This window comes from Phacochoerus africanus, chromosome 13 (genome assembly GCF_016906955.1).
Source record: "Phacochoerus africanus isolate WHEZ1 chromosome 13, ROS_Pafr_v1, whole genome shotgun sequence".
Lineage (NCBI taxonomy): Eukaryota > Metazoa > Chordata > Mammalia > Artiodactyla > Suidae > Phacochoerus > Phacochoerus africanus.
In genome coordinates, this window is record NC_062556.1 from 13,251,532 (window position 1) to 13,270,685 (window position 19,154).

The window sequence follows — 19,154 nt, forward strand, 5'->3', positions numbered from 1 at the left end:
CAATTTGAGACAAAATTATAGAAATGTTTACAACATTATTATTATTTTTTTGTCTCGTTTGTCCTTTTAGGGCCGCACCGCGGCATATGGAGGTTCCCATGCTAGGGGTCTAATCAGAGCTACAGCTGCCGGCCTACTCTGCAGCCACAGCAACACCAGATCTGAGACACATCTGCAACCTACAGCACAGCTCACGGTAACGCCGGATCCTTAACCCACTGAGCAAGGCCAGGGATCGAACCTGCAACCTCATGGTTCTTAGTCAGATTTGTTTCGCTGCACCACAACGGGAACTCCTACAACATTATTTTTCAAAACAAGCACTTATCCTCAGATTTTCTTTTATAAATTTGGCAGCATCCAATTAATGTACATCCAGTTGATTAACTTGTTAATTTATTACTATTTGGCTATGGTAACCTCAAAATAAGAAGTGTTCATTGAGGCAAACATCTGTAGAAGAAAAGCCCAATTAAAGTGCGGAAAGCTAGATTTGCTCTCAATGGCTCTCTGCCTTCTCAAAAGGATGACACTTTTATTAGGTCATGTTTAGAGAAGCAAAATGTGGTAAGAGAAACTAATCATCTGAATGATCCCACAAAAACGTTCCTCTCTACCACATTTCCCGAAGCATGCAAAATGCTTCAACACAATTATTTGCAAAAGTTGGGCATTTTTATCTGGCTATCACTTTGGAAATTTAAAGTAGAGTGTAAAATATTACTTTGTCGATCACAGTCGTGTTAACTGACTCTAATACTGATGGTAACTAACATTACTGAGAGTTTATATGCACTGAATGTTATTCCAAGTGCTTTTCATATGTTCATTTATATGTAGGTAACCTTACTATCCCCACTTTTCAGATGAAGAAAGCAAGGCAGAAAAGAATCAGTTTACCTAATTAGTTCAAGTTGGAGCCCAGTTTGGAAATCACACCTACAGCCTAGTCCCTTATTCTCTACAGAGGCCGTAAATCTTTACATGTTATACTGGTTGATTTGTCAAAATCTTCCCAAATAACCTTTTGTTTTTGCTTCTTTCTCTGTAACCGGCTGTCCTCTCTTAATTACCTTAGTAGTTTCAATAAATGTAGTTCTACCTAAAATAAGCCTAAAAAACTCTACACATTTTGTGGGAAGATTTTTTAGTTAAAGACTCTGAAACATTTCAACGGCATCATAATATTAGTACCAAAAGGACCACTTAGCCACGTTAATAATCATGACTTAAATGATGGAGGAATACACTCAACTCATCAAAATGTAATATATGTATCACAATAGGAGCAGTTCAGGTGGAAAACTCCAAGCTTTGAGATGAAGACCACAGTTTAGATATAGATCGAATATCTATCCTCTGGAAAAAAAAATCCAATCTTGCACATCATGTTTTTATTCACACGAACTTTTTGGATATCGGTATCTCTTAGGATCAAGACAAGAAGACACTTGTAACTCAGTGTTGACTCAGTGGTTTTACAGGGCTGAAAAAAAGAAAACTAGAATGTCTGATTAATATTCAGGTATTAGTAACCATACTGCTCATATTTTCTTTCTTATGAGGAAATATAACCTTCGAAATGTTTTGATAAAAAATTTATGGTGTGGTATTGTGGAAGCTGATGCTTTATAAATATGTAGAGAAATCAAATGCCAGGAACTAAAGGAATCAACCTCTGGGATGAACAGAAGCCAGAGTTTAGAAAGGATTTCATCAACTAAAATTAGAATATCTTATTCTTAATGTGTCATTTTGGTATTATCTTCTCTTGGCTGAAGTTATGCTTAAGTGCTTAGTTGATTATTTGTCATGGACTTGTTAACAGGAACTTATTGAAGGGGAGGAAAATATACTTACCTCAAGTTTAAGCCTAAGTATATTACAGCAACATATGCAAGTATAGCTACTAATTGGTTCATTCTCTAAAAAGCACTGCCATTCTACAAAGCTGCTTACTATGGCAAGGACTGAAAAAAAAAAAGAATTCAACTTAATCTTCATTATGTCTTCACCTCTTCCCTCAAATCTCTACCTTTTTCTAGTGGAGAGTTAAGCATTAGAGATAGATGAGTAAATTCTGCATTAGAACAGAAAACTGGTTCTGTTTTGATTTGGGGAGTGTCATGTACTCCCTGCAGTCTGAAAGGAAATCTTGTGTTTTTCAGACACATATTTTTCTCTTGAGGGGAAATTCAATCATTGATTCAACAAAAATTATTTATTTTTACTATCACTGAACAGCCACAATGCTATGTAAGAGAGCCCATGTATATAAAAATAAACAATAAGGAAGCAATAATTGCCAAAAATACATACAGTCCCAAGAGAATTTACAACTTCTTGGACATAGTACTACAATTAAAAAAAATTTAAGCATAAAAGCCACTGGGTATATAATTTGAATAAATACTGAACTTAAGTTGTGCTTCTCAATTCACAGTATATTTTAAGGAGAAAACTGGATTTTTCCAAATATTTTAGAAATTTGTTCTCTAAAATAATTTGTTACCCTAAGTATTTATATTATTAATAAAATGAACTAGAAATCAATTTATTCAAATGCCAATAACCCAAATGATACTCTACTGACATTTACTGTTTTTTTGATAATTGCCATTGAGGGTTTAAGATTTTGAATTCTTTTTTTCTTCTTTCCTTTTAAAAGTAGATCCTTTTAATGCCATAGACAAGAACATTCCATATTTTAAAGATTAAAATTAATTTCATATGCAAAATAATTTACAGCTCCAGATATTGATTATCACTCAAACTGTTAGAAGAAACAGATATGCATTCCCAAGAATGTAGTTTTGGAAAATAAAATTACTAAATGCATTTTTTTTTTTGCTAGATCTACGCACTTAAAAAATCTATAAACATGCCTTTTATTATTGTTGTGGGGGCAGTGAATACATTTTTTAAAATGTAAAAATATCTCAATTTGGCTTCTTTAAAAAGAAAACTACCAATTTAAAAAGTATTCCCTTTTCACATACTGAAAATATCCTTACAATTACCTGTGTGAAAGCAAAAAAATATTCAGTGCTCCCCAATGGACTTTTTAAAGACTGTTTAAACTAGTAATTCTTTCTTTATTACTTTAACCACCATTGACCAATCAGTCTGTTAAGAGCATAGGATGTTGCCTTTTTTAACGTAATTAAATGAAAAACCTGAATGCTCAGTCTTTAAAAAGTTGAAGAACTCAGTTATCAGAACCTGTTAAGTGGGTTAGTTATTTCCCTTTTACTAACCTCCCTGAAGCAGTCTTTTAATTTCTTCATCTTCAAATAAATGACCATCGCCACCTTCAATGAATTTGGTGACCTTGGTGACCTCTGAGAGGATACATGTTTATAGCAGAAATTGGTTTATGTAATAAAAAGGCAGGAGACTTAATGTGATATATAATGGCATCTGCCCAACAATGAATTCCAGACCAACACTTGATTCTCTGTTTTTACTGCTATTTTTGGATAAACCAATGTCCTTACAAAGCTGTTGAACAGTGTTTAACAAATATAGGACAAAACAATCAATATGACTGCCATTTGAGTTTCATTCCCTATCTTTGGGATTTTTTCTTGTGTTGGTCTGGAACTAGAAGAAAGGAACGAGATTGAGGAGAAAATGTAAAAGGCTTCAAAGATTCTTTTAGACTTTGATTATAGGTAGCTTAAGTAAAGTCACATTCTTATTTTTCTAGACATACTGACCTTCTTGCAACAATTTCTTCAGAGTTTCTTCTGTTTCGCCACCACTCGTCGAAATCCTAGTGTATTTTATTTCAGGACCTAAAGGAGAGACAATTTTATTTAAAAAAGGGTCTAAAGCAAGAGTAGGCCAACTTCCTCTGTAATGGCCAGATGGTAAGACTTCATGGATCATATGTTGTTTTGCAGCTACTCACCTTTGTCCTGGTAGCATGGAAATAGCCAGAGACATAGTGTAAGTGAATGGTCACACTATCTTTCCATAAAACTTTTATTTACATGAGTAGGTATTATGGGCCATAACTACTGACTGCTTGTTTAAACAAATACATATAAAATAGCTGAATTCAGAATTTTAGGCCAGTTCATTGGTGGGAGACTGATACAGAGGTTTACTGAAATTATTAATCATTTAACTTGCATATATTTTGGTGTGTAAATATGTAGACCTTAAGATTAATGGCAAATAGAAGGAGGGAGTGGTTTTTCTTCTAGGATTTAGTAACTCATTAATAAATAGCAAAATGAAGATAGGATATTATATAATATATATGTGTATTCATGATAAAAACACATGCTTCTAGATTTGTCAGAAACTTTCCAGTTCAGAGGAAAATATAGATTACATACTTAGGATTAGTATTATTTCTGCCAAAAAAGAAAAGAAGTAACTTCAGTAACCACCATGAAAATGACCTTGTTTCATTAATGGTTCTTATGGAGGTGTTTTAGGATTAAATATGGTTTGCTCTTTATAATCCAGGCATAGTCCCATATATGGAATTAAAGATTACCTGTAATGATTCGTTCTTCCCTCGTCTCTTTTTCAGTTATTTCCACAGGCACTCCATCAATGATTTTGGTGTATTTTTTAATAATTGGCTCTGAGATAGGGGAAGAAAAATGTGTTTAATTTCTCCCCTTATGGTGTCTAAATAATCATAAATTAGACATTTTATTTTTTTATATATATATATTTTTTTCTTTGGGGGCCGCACCCATGGCACATGGAGTTCCCCAGGCTAGGGATCCAGTTGGAGCTGTAGCCACTGGCCTACACCACAGCCACAGCAATGCTGGATCCAGTCCACGTCTGTGACCTACACCACAGCTCACAGCAATGCCAGATTCTTAACCCATGAGCAAGGCCAGGGAGTGAACCCACAACCTCATGGTTACTAGTCAGATTTGTTTCCACTGCGCCAAAACAGGAACTCCATAAACTAGACATTTTAATGATTAAACGTATTTCCCAAAGCAGTACCATTTAGAATTCAATCATAATCATTTGGGTACATATCTCACATAAATTCAGATAACAGAGGTCTAAAAGGTAGGAGTTAAGTCCTCAATCTTGGGTAAAGGAGAGAGCCAACAGGCAAGCTAACACTCCATGTCATACTACTTCCTGACTGTTTAGAGAGAGAGTGTTTAGAGAGAATCTGGGGAATTACAGATCATTAGAATGGGAACCTCATAAGAAGCCTTATTATTATTAGTCTTAGAGAACGGCCATTCTTTCTTCTAAGTTCAATATATTCGTCTGAACGTACATTATTGTTTTCATTATGTTTCACAGTCATCCTTGCATGTGCAGAGTAACGACAGTTTTGTTGGACCTGGTGACTTAATGGTTAAATTAATTCCAACTAGATCCATTAAAAGGTAAACCATATTTTAATTGACTGGGTAATAGGAATCCATAACTGAGAAGAGTGTTCCCATAATTTATATAAAGCAAACATCAAGAGAAAACATCAGATGTTCAATATATTTAAAGCAACAGTATTTCAAACAGTTGACTGTGATCCTAACCAGGCTACAGGAAACGTATATGACGCACCTCCGTGGATCACTTCGGTTACAGTTTCACCTTCTTTAACCAGTCTCAACTCGGGTTCCCCTTCAATTTTGACCTTTGTTATCATGGGTCCTGAGGCATTGTTTTAGGAGACAAATACCATGTTAAATGCAGTCCTTTAAATTTATAAGAACAGAAACTTATTTCAACATTTGGTATTGCTCAAATGTCAAAGTGGTTTCAGATTTTATGAAATTGGTAATAGTTCCCATTGTCTTTGAATTAGTCAGTATTTATGAAAAAATGACTCAGTCTATTGATATGCTACTGAAATAGCTTTCACCTGCTTTAGCATTTAAATTGCTGTTTAATTGATCCATCGAGTTTTTCCACAGTTGTGATCCCATAAACTATTAAATGTGGCTGTACTTTGGGAACCGTACAGTAGTATATGCAAATTTGAGTTGCTCTGATGATAACTAGTGTAGCTCTTACTTAAACATACTGATATTACTCTCTTTCTTATGAAATTTTTTATTTAATTTTTGGGGGGCCACACGTGCAGCATATGGAAGTTCCCAGGCCAGAGAGCAGCCCCACACCACAGCAGTGACCTGAGCTGCTGCAGTAGCATCGCCGGATCCTTAACCCACTGCAGCACAAGAGAACTCCTACTTTAATTCTACTTTAATTCTTTAATCATTCAACATCTTTTATTTTTTTATCTAATGGGCATAAGACTGAAAATCAAAAAAGCCAACTTTGGAGTTCCCGTCATGGCTCAGTGGAAATGAATCGACTAGTATCCATAAGGACGCAGGTTTGATCCTTGGCCTTGATAAGTGGGTTAAGGATCTGGCGTTGCCATGAGCTGTGGTGTAGGTCACAGACATGGCTTGATTCCCATGTTGCTGTCTCTGTGGTGTAGGTCAGTGGCTTACAACTCCAGTTTGACCCCTAGCCTGGGAACCTCCATATGCTTTGGGTGTGACCCTAAAAAGACAAAAAAATAAAATAATAAAATTAAAAAGACCAATTTTATGCCTACCTTTAAGATACGAATTTCAGGTTTCCTGGGAAAATGGATTTGAGTACTTACCTTCTATATGTGAATAATGTAAATATTTACTAATTAATAGTTAAACAGTCCTTCAAATGCAAGGTTTTTTTGGTTTTTTTTTTTTTTTTTTTTGCATTTGACTTGCAAAATGATTTTGCTCCCAGAGAAAATCATTTTGAATGTTAGAAGGCTAATTACTACATTAGTTAATCAAGACTATTTCTTAGAGGAGTTCAGTACATTTAACTCATACTATAATTAATACCCTTTAACAGTTGAATGTAACTATATTTGCTTATCTTTGAGATGATTTATTTGCTTGTCCAGAAATTGTCAATGTACACCATTACCCAGAATTAAATAGCCTAGGACAATCTAAAATAATGAAAACAAGAGTAAAATTCTTTCAAACAGTAAGAATTTCACACCATAATATTTGATCTATGGGGCCAGTAGACATTGAGTATCAAACATTAAGGCAAAGTTTTTAAGGTGTGAAAATTTCAAAAGGAAAGAATATTTAAGGAGTTAAAGAGCAGAAAATTAGTGAATAAAATGTCCCAATAGGCATTTCTTTAGAAGAGCCTAAACTGAAACTTCAGAAACATCGTCTACCTTTAAATTCTATTAAGACAGATTTTTATAACAATTTTTTTTTTCATATTTACTCCTCATGGGCACCTACGAGAGTGCTCAACACAATAGGTGCTCAATAAGTGTTTGTTGAATTGAATTTCAGTTGTTTATTCCATAATTCTAAAATTTAGTTAAGTACTTTTTTATAAGAAACATTTAAAAAATAGTGTCTCGGAGTATAATTTATTTAGTAAGAATCCAAGAGTTATCAGTGGATCAGCAAAAGTTCTAACAGTGAGAAGGAAATGCCAATAGCAATCCGAGAGCTAGACAGTTGTAAATAGCTGCCAAAGAGAGTATTTGTCTCCTTCATTATGTTACATAAAGTAAAACTTCTGAATTTTTAAAGTGAAGATTTATTAATGCATAGGTTACATGGCCCCATTTTTCATCCTAGTCCCCTTCATAGGAAGAATCCAAGAAAGATTAATACAGTAAAATACTGCTCAAAAAGATTGGGAAGATAAGTGGGTTGAATGAAGAAGCTTGAAAAAAAAGAGAAGAGTCTTTTAAAATAAGAGTAGTACATGTGTATAAATCAAATGTAATAATTTTTCAACAAAAAACAAAACAGTACATGTGAATTATTTCTATAGAAGCTTCTACAGAAGCTGTGTACACATGATTATAAAAAATATTAGGGAATCTAATTTTTAAAAAAGAGTAAAAGACTTAAAATCAGGGATCATTTTATAATTTTTCATTAAAACAATGAAGAAACATTTTCACAACAAAAATTTCTGTGATTTAACTTCATCTTAAAACACCAAGTTCTTTTCATCAATGTGTAGGAGCAGTCAAATTCTCAAAGTTGACAATAGATATATTATTTTTTAAAAAGTTCCAAATACCTCAATTTTGTCTCAAGAATATATACAAATGTAGGTAATAGCTAGGAAATAAACTTTTAAATACGTATTTCCAATGTCTAAGTTTTAGATAATGTCTTACTTTTAGAGGAATAGACAAAAGAATTCAAGAAGTTGGCATCTTAATTCATAAAATAAGAAGAAATACCAAAATCAAAGATAATTACAATAATAGTTTTCTTGAGATTCAATTGAAGGCATAATCTATTCCTTATTTGGAAGGCTATTTCTTTTCTTTTTACAGAATAATAACGATAACCTGGTCTGTTCTCTGTGGCCATTCATCACATTAAGATGCTTAGACATGGAAATGATAAATTCTTAAGGTCTGATCCTTTGGAATTAACTAAAACGTGAAATAAAGAGGGCATCAGGATACTGAAATTGACTAACAGAGACAGTAGGGGTAGAGAGAAAAGCGACTTTAATTTTCTTCTCTGAAATGCCAGGAGATAAGTATATGTGTACCTGGTTAATTTATTATAAGCCCAGGATTTGTTTAATCAGTATCTGGGTACTAGTGCTAATGCAATATTGAATTAAGTTCAAGTGAAATAAAATACAAGCAAATGTACTGAAAGTATTAGGAATGCACTATCTACCCTGCTAAATAATTTGCATTCCGCATTCTGCTGTTAAATGAGCATGCCATTGGTATAGAAATATTTAGCATGTTAGTTTCAAAAAGAATGTAGATACATTCAAATCTATTATATGGATTTTTAAGGAACCATGTTATAATACCAATTTTTACCTTCTGTTTTGATAATAGGCTGAAGACTGCCTTCAATCACTTTAATTTTTGGTTCCACAACTTTGGTTATAATTTTAGTGGCTGTAAGTATAGAAAGTGGAACATAAATGATGTTTCCCAAAAAACAACCTGAACATAATTGTCTTTTTTTTTTTTTTTTTTGTCTTTGTTGGGTACTGAGGTATCAGTGTGGTAACTGTTCAGGCAGTCATATACAGGAGATATTCGTGGTACATAATCTAGTATCTTCTTATGTCCAGATGATGAATTCTGAAGTCCAGTGACTTGGATTTGTTCCAGTGAAATAGATACTCACTAAGTGAGGATTTCTACCTAGAAATCTATAATTTTGAACTGTACCACTAAAGCTCTTTACCTTCTTTTGTACTTCTTGAAAATATTGGCTGCATAGCAACAAAGACAAACATGATTAATTTCATGCAATTCATAATATCTTAAATTGCATTGTTGAATTCTTTTTCAATTAGAAGACATTGAAAGAAAAAGACTCAATATATTTTTCATGCATTTGATAACAGTGACATAGAAAGGAAAATATGAAAAATAGTTTAGAATACTTAAAAGTAAAAATGAGTTTCAGCCAGCCAGATATGAGCTCTATGCAACAAACATATGATCAGTTTTTAAGTTGTAGACCAAAATGGCTCTAATTTTCAGCTTTATCATCACCATCTTTTTATGCTGAAAGTTGTGTATTTTGAATGTATGTCGTCCACCCAACTGAGATAATAATGTGCAAAATTTATTTGAAATAGCAGCCAACTATTTGGTTGGCTTTTAGTTGTACAGATTAAGTGGGAGTATGCCTCTGGAGCCATATCCCAGAGCTACTGGCTTTTTATAATTTCTAATTAGAGCCTAAAAAATGCATTCATTAGCTGATGCACTAAAGCTATCTCTGCAATTATAACAGATTGTGTTGACACATTAAATTCAAGATGTTAGCAGAGTTTGGATTTCTGTCACATTCTCATTTCAGGTTTCTGAGATCTTTAGCTGAGTCATCTCTTTGAATTAATATGGATTCGAAGGCTTAATCATGACTATGTCTCACTTATTTCAGATTGCATATGTTGAGACCTCAAATTATAAAATTTTTAATATATCAAATCAGTGTGTCCAATTATTGATTCCACATGTGGACTGGCCACAGAGGAACCTTTCCATGAAGGTCAAATCCACAGAGGTCACTTCATTTTAAGAAACTGGTAGTTTAGAATGTTTGTATTTGATTCCTAGTTTTATTTCAGTTTTGCTTTTCTGAAGACTTAAATAGTTTTAACGAGTCATGGGCTGAGGATTAAGTACTGATTTTATTCCTCTCTACATCAAATGTCATATAGTTGACAACGTATGCTAAAGAGCATCCCCACCCCATACAATTTAAAATGTATGGTGTTTTGGGGACAAGAATAGTACATGTTATGGAAATTCAAGAAGTTTTAGAGACAAGTCAATAAAGGAACACAAAAGTGGGATCTTTAGTTTAATTAGTCTCTCCCTCTATTTGAAATGTGCTTCCAAATAACAGTGTACAGGTTGGAGAGGAGTTAAAGAAACATTCCACATCAAAACGTCAATCTCAGAGCTGTCTCAAGAGCTGTGAGAAAGTATGCAAGATTCATTAAACTTGCATAATTTCAAAAAATGTAATTTGTTCTCTGTGAGTGAGGATCCAATTTAAGTAGAGGAAAATAAAGAAATTACAACAGTTTGGCTCATTGTAAACAAAATATTGCATTGGCATATATAGAAAGTGGTGGACCTCTTATGGATAAGTAGGAAAGATAAAGGAATGTAGTACCTTTCTAATGGATAAATGTGACATAGCACTGCTGATGAATAGAGCCCTTCAGTGTTCTTTAATTTATTATAAAATCTATCTTTAACAAGACTGTATACTTCTATATTGGAATTTATGCCAAGTTGAATGACAAATATTTCAACTAAATCTTTGAAACAGTGTGGAGCTGGCCTGATGCTAAGATTGCTTTTATTATTATTACATAGTTGAAGTCAGTAAGAGCAGCAGTCATTTTGTTTTGCTCCTTACATCATCTTTACTCCTTTCCATATCTAGTGCAAGTCTCAAGGACATTTTTCTTAGTTAAATAGCAGGACGCTTACGGTATAAAATAGAATAATTTCTAGCCAAGATAAATGTGAGAATTGAAGCAAGGCTTTACTGATACATTTTGAGTGTTGAATTGTAGAGTCAAAACAAAATGGAAAGAATTTCTGCTTTGAAAGCTGAGATGGAAGAGAGAAAAAAAGACGAAGAAAAAGCCATGTTGAATAAGAAACACAATAAGTTACATTAATGCAAATGAAGTACCCTTTACCATTGTTAAGAAGGAGAGCTTTAATTTTGATAATCTGGTAGAATCAGAAATAAAAGAATCTTGGATTCTAGACACTCTAGGTTTATTACCTGACAGATTTTTATTGTTGTTGTTGTTCCTTCATCCCATTTTGAATGGGAAGAGTCTTTGAACCACCAGCTCATAAACGTTAGAATTCTCTGACAGCCTGCCTTTGGATGGCTGAGGGCTTGAGAATGGAATGAGCTACAGATCTTTCAGCAACGTTATTTCAGGGTCCACACATTTGAATATTCAGATGGCTCTTGAGTGCCTTTTAGCCATCTCTCTTCTTTGTATGTTTGCATGTCTTTTTCCCCTGCCTCTTTGCCATGCTCTATAATATATGTATATGGTATAGCATATATTTTGTACGTATGTGATAGCTAGCAGATGGGTGAGGAAGTGGTTCATTGGTGTTGAAGGGCATAGTCATGGCTAAAAAGTCTCATCCAGACCTCAAACCGTTTCAAGTGGAGTGAGATTTGCCATTGTTTAGAATTCTAAATACCAGATTATCAATCATCTCTGTAAATACAGAGAAAATTATCATTTATTTTTTAATATCTTGCCATTTATATGTGACAGATATTCATTATGTACTTACTGTAGACAGTTATGGGGATTTCTTTGAAGGTGCTACCACGAACAAACTGAAAATAAATATTTATATTTGGTAACATGAAATGTAGCTGTATTAAAATCTTGGTACCCTAATTTTTAATTCCTAGCAAAGTAAAAATAGTAAAGCTATCATTACATTTACTAGAAATGAAGTCTTCACATAAATCATCTCCCAATTTCCTACAATTGGGCAAATGGTGTAAAATGATTGAATTTGCTACTCAGTTTTAAAAATTATAGAATAGCTAATAATCCCAAATTAAATATGTTTGCTAAATAATATTTCATATGTTGTATGAGTATGTCTGAATACAAATATTCAACCCAATATTTATCCCAGAATAGTCCTTTGCCTTTAACTATTGTGATTAGTGAAAATTTCTCGTAAGTACTTTATCTTTCCCTTTTATTATGCAGCAAAAATATTTGATAGAACTATTATAGTTTTATATCAAAATGTTTTATCTTCCCTAGGGACTATAAATTTTTTAAATAAAGGGCCGTATCTGATTCAACTTACTGTTGCTCAGAATACTTAACACACTTCTTGGCCCCAAGTAGCATTTATTAGATACTTCTTGAATAAAACCATGAAAAAATGAGGCCAATGGTGCATAATGAACAAAGAGCAATGCAAGCCCAATGTCCATCTACTTATTAATGCATACACTTCTATTCTCTTATGTTAAACCTGCAATATCTGTTAACACATTAGAAACACATGCAATATCCATACCTTAATTTGGATGTATTTGATCAGTTTATTAAGTATTTCCAGCAGCTGATCATTTCCAACAGGTATGTCTATGAAGAGAAATATTAGATGAATATTGGTAAGAATAGGTGAAATTAAAATCTGGGTTTCTACTGAAAAAGATTTAGTCCATTCATGAATTCAGTAATTACCAACCTGCTGGGTAGAGGAGTTTATCTACAACATGAATGACACCATTTGTTGTCATGATGTCAGATTCTTTTGATTTCAGTTCATTTACCAGAAGTGTATCATTTACCTGTTAAAACAGAGGATAGTGTTAATGAAAAATCTGATGAAATATGAACATGAGGAGAATTGAGTGATAGATGAACACTGTCACAGATTCATTCTAGAGAACTTACTCCTTTCAGATAGATTTTGCTTCCTTGCGTGGTCTTTAGAATGTTAGTAACCCCAGGTTCAAATCCCTTTCCAATGAAAACTCCTGGCGTCAGGTGATAAAGGATGATGTTCTGAAGAGCATTTTTGTCCCCTGGGGGAAAATATATACTTATTTAACAGAATGTCATATATTCTGACAATTTGATAGTAGGAGAACTAAGGAGAAGATATTTCTTTGTCTTTATTTTTTCCACACTGTGATTTCTCATTGTTCTCTCAAAACATAGAGTCTATGTCAAAACATAGAATCTCTTCAGTCAGTTCAATCAAATATTATCCAACTCACTGGGAGGAAAAAATCAAATTATTTTTGAAATCATGACTATTTCTTTTGTTGTTACCTAATTGTGTGGCCTTTAATAGAAATAGTAAATGGACATCTAGCCCAACAACATGACACTAAGCAGTTAATTGAGAACATTTCCAAGCAATCCTCTGCATACCCCAAGTGGAATTAAAGGAGACAAAGGCTAGCCATGAATATGAAAAAGGGAGTGTTTTTAGGGCTGACATCTGGTCAGGAATGCTTGAGGAAGAAATGGGATCCCAAAGTCAAGGGGCAAATATCTGGTGTTCACGTCTACTCACGAATCAGAATTTCCTTTTCTTCATTAGTCATTCCCTTAAAGGCATCATTGGTTGGCACAAATAAGGTCCAATCTCCAGGTTGTGTCAGGAGCTCTTTCAGATCTGCAGCTTCAAGTAGGCTGAGGAAGATGCTAAGCAAGAAGGGCATGTTTATGTTGTTAGATTTAATCTAGCCATGCCTACCCACCATGCATGAAAGAGAATAGAATCCCTATCTGTGGAAGCATGAGAAAATTGTTCATGCATTTTCATATGTTTCAAATGCAATTTACTGCTGAAGTTTTCTTATGGAAAAATCATTTAAATGTATACATGATCTTTAAATTTCCTGAACTCTTTTTTTATCCTAAAAAACTTGACAGTCATACTTTCTAACAAAGTAGAAGCATTTTTTTTCATTTAATAAACTGCCAAATAATTTTGGTTAGTATATACACTTATTTTTTAAAAGCTTAATTATAAAAAAGTTGCAAGGAGCAGTTCAGTCTGTTCAATTTTTAAAGATGGTTTATTTATTTATTTATTTTTACTCACAAAATCATCTGTTTGTGCATTGCACCAGGAAGAAAAATAGTATTAAGAATAGATTTTCATTTTGAAAGCATTTGCATATATCTCATTCTAAATTATATTCTCAGAGTTCCCATTGTGGCTCAGTGGTAATGAACCTGACTAGTAACCGTGAGGATGCAGGTTCAATCCCTGGCCTTGGTCAGTGGGTTAAGTATCTGGCATTGCCATGAGCTGTGGTATAGGCCGGCAGCTGCAACTCCAATTTGATCCCTAGCCTGAGAACTTCCATATGCCATAGGCGTGGCCCTAGAAACCCCAAAAATAAAAAAGAATTTCTGGAGTTCCCGTCGTGGCGCAGTGGTTACCAAATCCGACTAGGAACCATGAGGTTGCGGGTTCGGTCCCTGCCCTTGCTCAGTGGATTAACCATCCGGCGTTGCCGTAAGCTGTGGTGTAGGTTGCAGACGCGGCTCGGATCCCAAGTTGCTGTGGCTCTGGCGTAGGCTGGAGGCTACAGCTCCAATTCAACCCCTAGCCTGGGAACCTCCATATGCTGTGGGAGCAGCCCAAAGAAATAGCAAAAAGACAAAAAAAAAATTCTGTTCCCCACAATATTAACTACTAAATGCATTCTGGAATACTTACTGTGAAGCAGAACTATGCCTAAAGCTCTCTTTCTTTTGTGAAGGTGAAACTAGTAAGCTTACCTGAAGCGCTTATCTTGTTTTAATTTTTCATGGAGGGATTTCTCTGCTGGTTTGATGATCTCTCTGAATATGTGAATGGCACCATTTCTTCCTTGCTTGCTTCCTCTAACCATGCATGAATTTTCAATGCAGACAGCCTAGCAAAGAGAAGAAAGATACAGCTGACAATTTCCTACCTGAAATTCCCCATGTGGAAGAAGCTGTGTAGTAGAATTTCTGGATAGGCTCTTCTAAGAGGTCTCCTGACTTCTAATGCTAGAGAAAAAAGTTTCTCTCCTCTGTGTTTAAGGTCGTGTACAATCTGACCTCACTGTGCTTATTCGACTAGCTTTTCCACTACTAGGCAAGCTACCCTGTGTGTGGGAAAGCCAGTTTTGTTAGTAAATACCATACATTCCACATAATTACACTTCTACATTTTCTGTCATTCCTCTCCAGGTTCTGATCATTGTTACAGACCAGAGGGTAAACTTTAGTAAACTTTAGCCCCTTAGCCTTTTAAGGACCTTCTTTAACCATAAAGTTTCAGGGCTTCTCTGCCTCTTCTGATTTTTCACAAATATTTACTATATTGTCTTGACTGTAAGACCTATCAAATATAAGTCAAATTACTAAGTTATAGCATTTTTGAACAAATATAATATTCATGTATGTATCATGTAGAATGCAACCTGTTTTCTGCATCATTTAAAATGTGCGTCTTGGCTTTGTGGAACTGCGGTGAGCAGCGCTGGGTCATATTCAGTTTTAGCTAATGCTTGATGTCTCTGAATTCTTTTTAGCTGTAGCTGCAGTGTTGCCTGGACAGAAACTGAACAGCACCATTAGTAGCACTGTGATTTTGATAAGAAATCTTTTCTAGAAATTTTACTTCAGATAAAGTACATTGGAACCATTTTCTAGAAATCTTGATGAGCTTCTAAGAGTTAATCTTGAAAGTCTGCCAGAAGCGATTCTGTTGCTAAATGGTGATCTTACAGTAAAAGCTCATCCTAAATGTTTGACTCCATATGAACATTACCTTGTAAACAGTAAAGTACGGAACTCTATAACACAAAAGCTTGTTTTCAAGAAGTTTAGTGATTTATGGAATTGAAATCAAGCTTTAGAAAAGGTAATTTCTAAGGAAACAAGTGAAAAGTATTGGAAGTATTAATATATAACACTTTTTGTATACTTTCCTCATCGTCTTTTCCTATGAATATTTAACTATTAAAACCACATCAATAAAATTATGAGAAACATTTGTTGTAAGAACCTTCTTTGAGAAGGCCATGTCTTTGACATTTAGGCCAGTGTGGGTATTTTATCTTGTTCTGATTTACTTACGGTACGATACACGAAGACCCTGAGCTGTTTGCCTCCAATGGTCTCGAGTTTTTGTCCATTGTAAAGCTCGTTAAGGCCAACTTTTACTTTCAATATGTGATTCTGCAGAATTAATTTAAGAAGCCGCTGGTCCATGCTTAGAGTGTCATCTATAAGTAGATTCATTACAAAGGAGGGTTATTTTATTTAAAAAGCATTAAAATTTCTCCTATAAAAGAGAATCATGAAAATGGATAACTCCCAAGACGGTTGATCTATTGGATCCTACACTTACGTACTGCATGAGGTGTTTAAAAGCTGAAGGCTAGGAATTATGAGCGCCAGTTAAAACTCTATGAGCTATTTCATCAAATGTCTACAGCATGATTCCAAGAAGTTCAAACAATGGTTTTCACCTCTGTGAGGGCCACATGGTTTTATGTGGTCACTGCAAAAGTTAAACTCTAAGATCGGCCAAGATTTTCTCTGAGAATTTGATATCCCTTAGTCACATGAGAAACTACTGATGAATCATTTGTGAATGTGTTTTGATTGATGTAGAGAGAGTTAAAGAACATAACCTCTTAAAGGTGGGTTGCTATCAACACATATGAACATTGCTATTACAGAGAGGAAAAACAGCTTTTCTCAGAATTTGAATTTTCTTATTAATGATTTCCATCATTTCTTATGTAACAACTTAGTATTTGGAAAAAATTAAAAAGGTGATAATATTTTTTTTGATGCTAATTTTTGCCTGACAATTTAAAGATGTCTTTGTTAAGTCATTTTTTTTTTCTGGGAAAAAAAATGTGGCAGGTTGCATTAATCTAAACACAGTCTTTGAATAGCAGCTTCTGGGTCAGTACTTGCGAAAATAGTTGACGTCATAATATGTAAATGCATAATATTCTCTTCTTTTTATTTATTTAAAATTTGATACCTTCCTTTCAAATTCTGAGTTTCAAAATCCACCTATATATTCCTAAATATTATGTTGGTATTAAATAAACAAGTTAGATTTATTTTTCTATTAATAGACTCATTATGTGTGCTGAAAATATGATCAGATCCGCAGAATAACTGACGACCCCTTATCACAAACTTCCCCTTCTTGTTATCTATTATAGTGAAATGTTTTGAAATGAGGAGCATCTATCTGTGTAGCCAGTGAAGAAACTAATCAACACCTCGCAAAATGAATATTATTCCTTAATACAAACATTCATGGTTGAGAAAAATGGTGTGTAGGGGAGGAAAGACAGGAATGACAGTGACCAGTACATACCAGAAAATGCGTTATTCACAGGCGCCAGCAAAGTGTATTCTCCATCTGGCCTCAGAGCAGAAGCCAAGCCTAATTGGGCCACAAGGTCTGTGAAAGTGGTTTGCTGATTTCCAGCCAGCTCAATAACTTGTTTGGCTGTAAATAAACCACCACCAGTCAAACAATGTCGTCATTGTTATTAATCGTCATGAAATTAGTGAATCGGTCTTTGGCTGTTTTCCACAAGCTCTTTACTGCACTGGCAATGTGCTAAGACATCCTGCCTGTCCCCAGTAAGAGAGTTCCAGCTTCCCTTTCCCAGGGTTGATAAGCAAAGAATTTCTGAAGGAAAATGTCATTCTGACTTCTTGCTTTTCAGTTTTCTTTAATTCTCTATAGCTCGCCTCATGTCTCTCTGCTCCTGCGGGTACCACAGCTCTTTCATTGGTCCACACGTAACCATTTGATTGTATCTTTCCTTCTGTTTTCAAGGAAAAACTCTGGCACGAAGGTAATCTTTATAAATATTAGGTGTTAGAAACTCTGGAAAGCCAAAGTTCAAGGCCCATGACTACACAAGCTGCCTATTTAGTACCCAGCTCACTGTTTATTTTGTGTTTGTGCTTCCCACACCTTTTCTTAAACTGCACATTTCTGTTCCATGGGCTTACTCTTGAGGCATCCTAATTGGTAAATGACAGCAGGCAGAAGAAACGAAACTGTTGCTCACCAGAATCAGGAATCAGGACCTGATCGATCAAATGGATAACACCATTATTTGTCACAATATCTTTTTTGTTCACCATTTTGATGCCATTTACTGTTATACTGTCACCATCACATCCTATCTCAATTGTGTTTCCTTCCAGGGTCTCAAAGACTGCGCCACTCGTGATAGCCTCAGAACACTGGAGGGTGTTTAAGATGTGGTACTTCATGAGAGCTGCAGGACACAGTAAAAAGAGCAAGCTTTCAGATCAAGGTAAATAGCATTTGACTCTAAAAGATGCATTTCACTGTGGAACTAAGTATTCTAAGAAATATAATACATATATAAGACTTAAGTATTGACCTAAGGTTTTAAGATTCTGTTTATGTTCTAGAAATTTTTTTTCCAACTCTACAATAAAATTAGTTTATTAGCTCAGTAGGAAGTCAAAAGGGAAGATCGGCTGCATGAAATGATTGGTGTAGCTCTATAAAATGTGTTAGATCAAGTACCTATTATTACAGAAAGTAATTTTTGATGTGAACACAAGAATAAGTGCTCCTTGGAGTTTGTGCTGTGGCTCAGTGGGTTACGAGCCCGACTAATATGAAAATGCAGGTTCGATCCCTGGCCTCGCTCAGTGGGTTACAGATCTGGCTTTGCTGTGAGCGGCAGTGTAGGCCGAAGATGCGGCTCAGATCCTGTGTTGCTGTGGCTGTGAGGTAGGCCAGCAGCTGTAGCTCCTATTTGACCCCTAGCCTGGGAACTTCATATGCTACAGCTGCAGCCCTAAAAAGAAAAAAAAAAAAAAATTCCTCCTTTCAGAAGGCCTATAAAGTTATTTGTAAGTGATACCCATTCCAAACACCAAAGCAGTATCTTGCCTTAGCCATTCGTAACAGAATAGCTGTAGAGGCATCCCTCATTTCTTTGAGCATGACTTTACTGCGCTTTTCAGATACTGTGTTTTTTACAAATTGAAGTTTTGTGGCAACCCTGAAGACAACATCTAGAAAATAGCCAAATAAAGATTTCTTCAAGGAATCTGTGCCGATTCTGTGT

General features: G+C 34.7%; 1 protein-coding gene across 4 annotated transcripts in view; it reads right to left on the bottom strand.

Annotated features, from left to right (window-relative positions):
- Window positions 1-19,154, bottom strand: part of POSTN (periostin) — a 34,297-nt gene that overhangs the window by 3,193 nt on the left and 11,950 nt on the right. The window contains exons 8-21 of one of the 4 annotated variants that reach the window (XM_047756242.1): window positions 18,114-18,326; window positions 17,405-17,539; window positions 16,138-16,286; window positions 14,809-14,945; window positions 13,589-13,719; window positions 12,961-13,091; window positions 12,752-12,854; window positions 12,578-12,645; window positions 11,825-11,870; window positions 8,837-8,917; window positions 5,560-5,649; window positions 4,511-4,600; window positions 3,720-3,797; window positions 3,258-3,341 (exon numbers count right to left, since the gene is read on the bottom strand). In XM_047756242.1, coding sequence (XP_047612198.1) covers window positions 3,258-3,341; window positions 3,720-3,797; window positions 4,511-4,600; window positions 5,560-5,649; window positions 8,837-8,917; window positions 11,825-11,870; window positions 12,578-12,645; window positions 12,752-12,854; window positions 12,961-13,091; window positions 13,589-13,719; window positions 14,809-14,945; window positions 16,138-16,286; window positions 17,405-17,539; window positions 18,114-18,326 — 1,536 coding nt within the window. The remainder of the gene's footprint in view (window positions 1-3,257; window positions 3,342-3,719; window positions 3,798-4,510; window positions 4,601-5,559; window positions 5,650-8,836; window positions 8,918-11,824; window positions 11,871-12,577; window positions 12,646-12,751; window positions 12,855-12,960; window positions 13,092-13,588; window positions 13,720-14,808; window positions 14,946-16,137; window positions 16,287-17,404; window positions 17,540-18,113; window positions 18,327-19,154) is intronic. The other 3 variants (XM_047756243.1, XM_047756244.1, XM_047756245.1) reach the window with 3 other exon arrangements.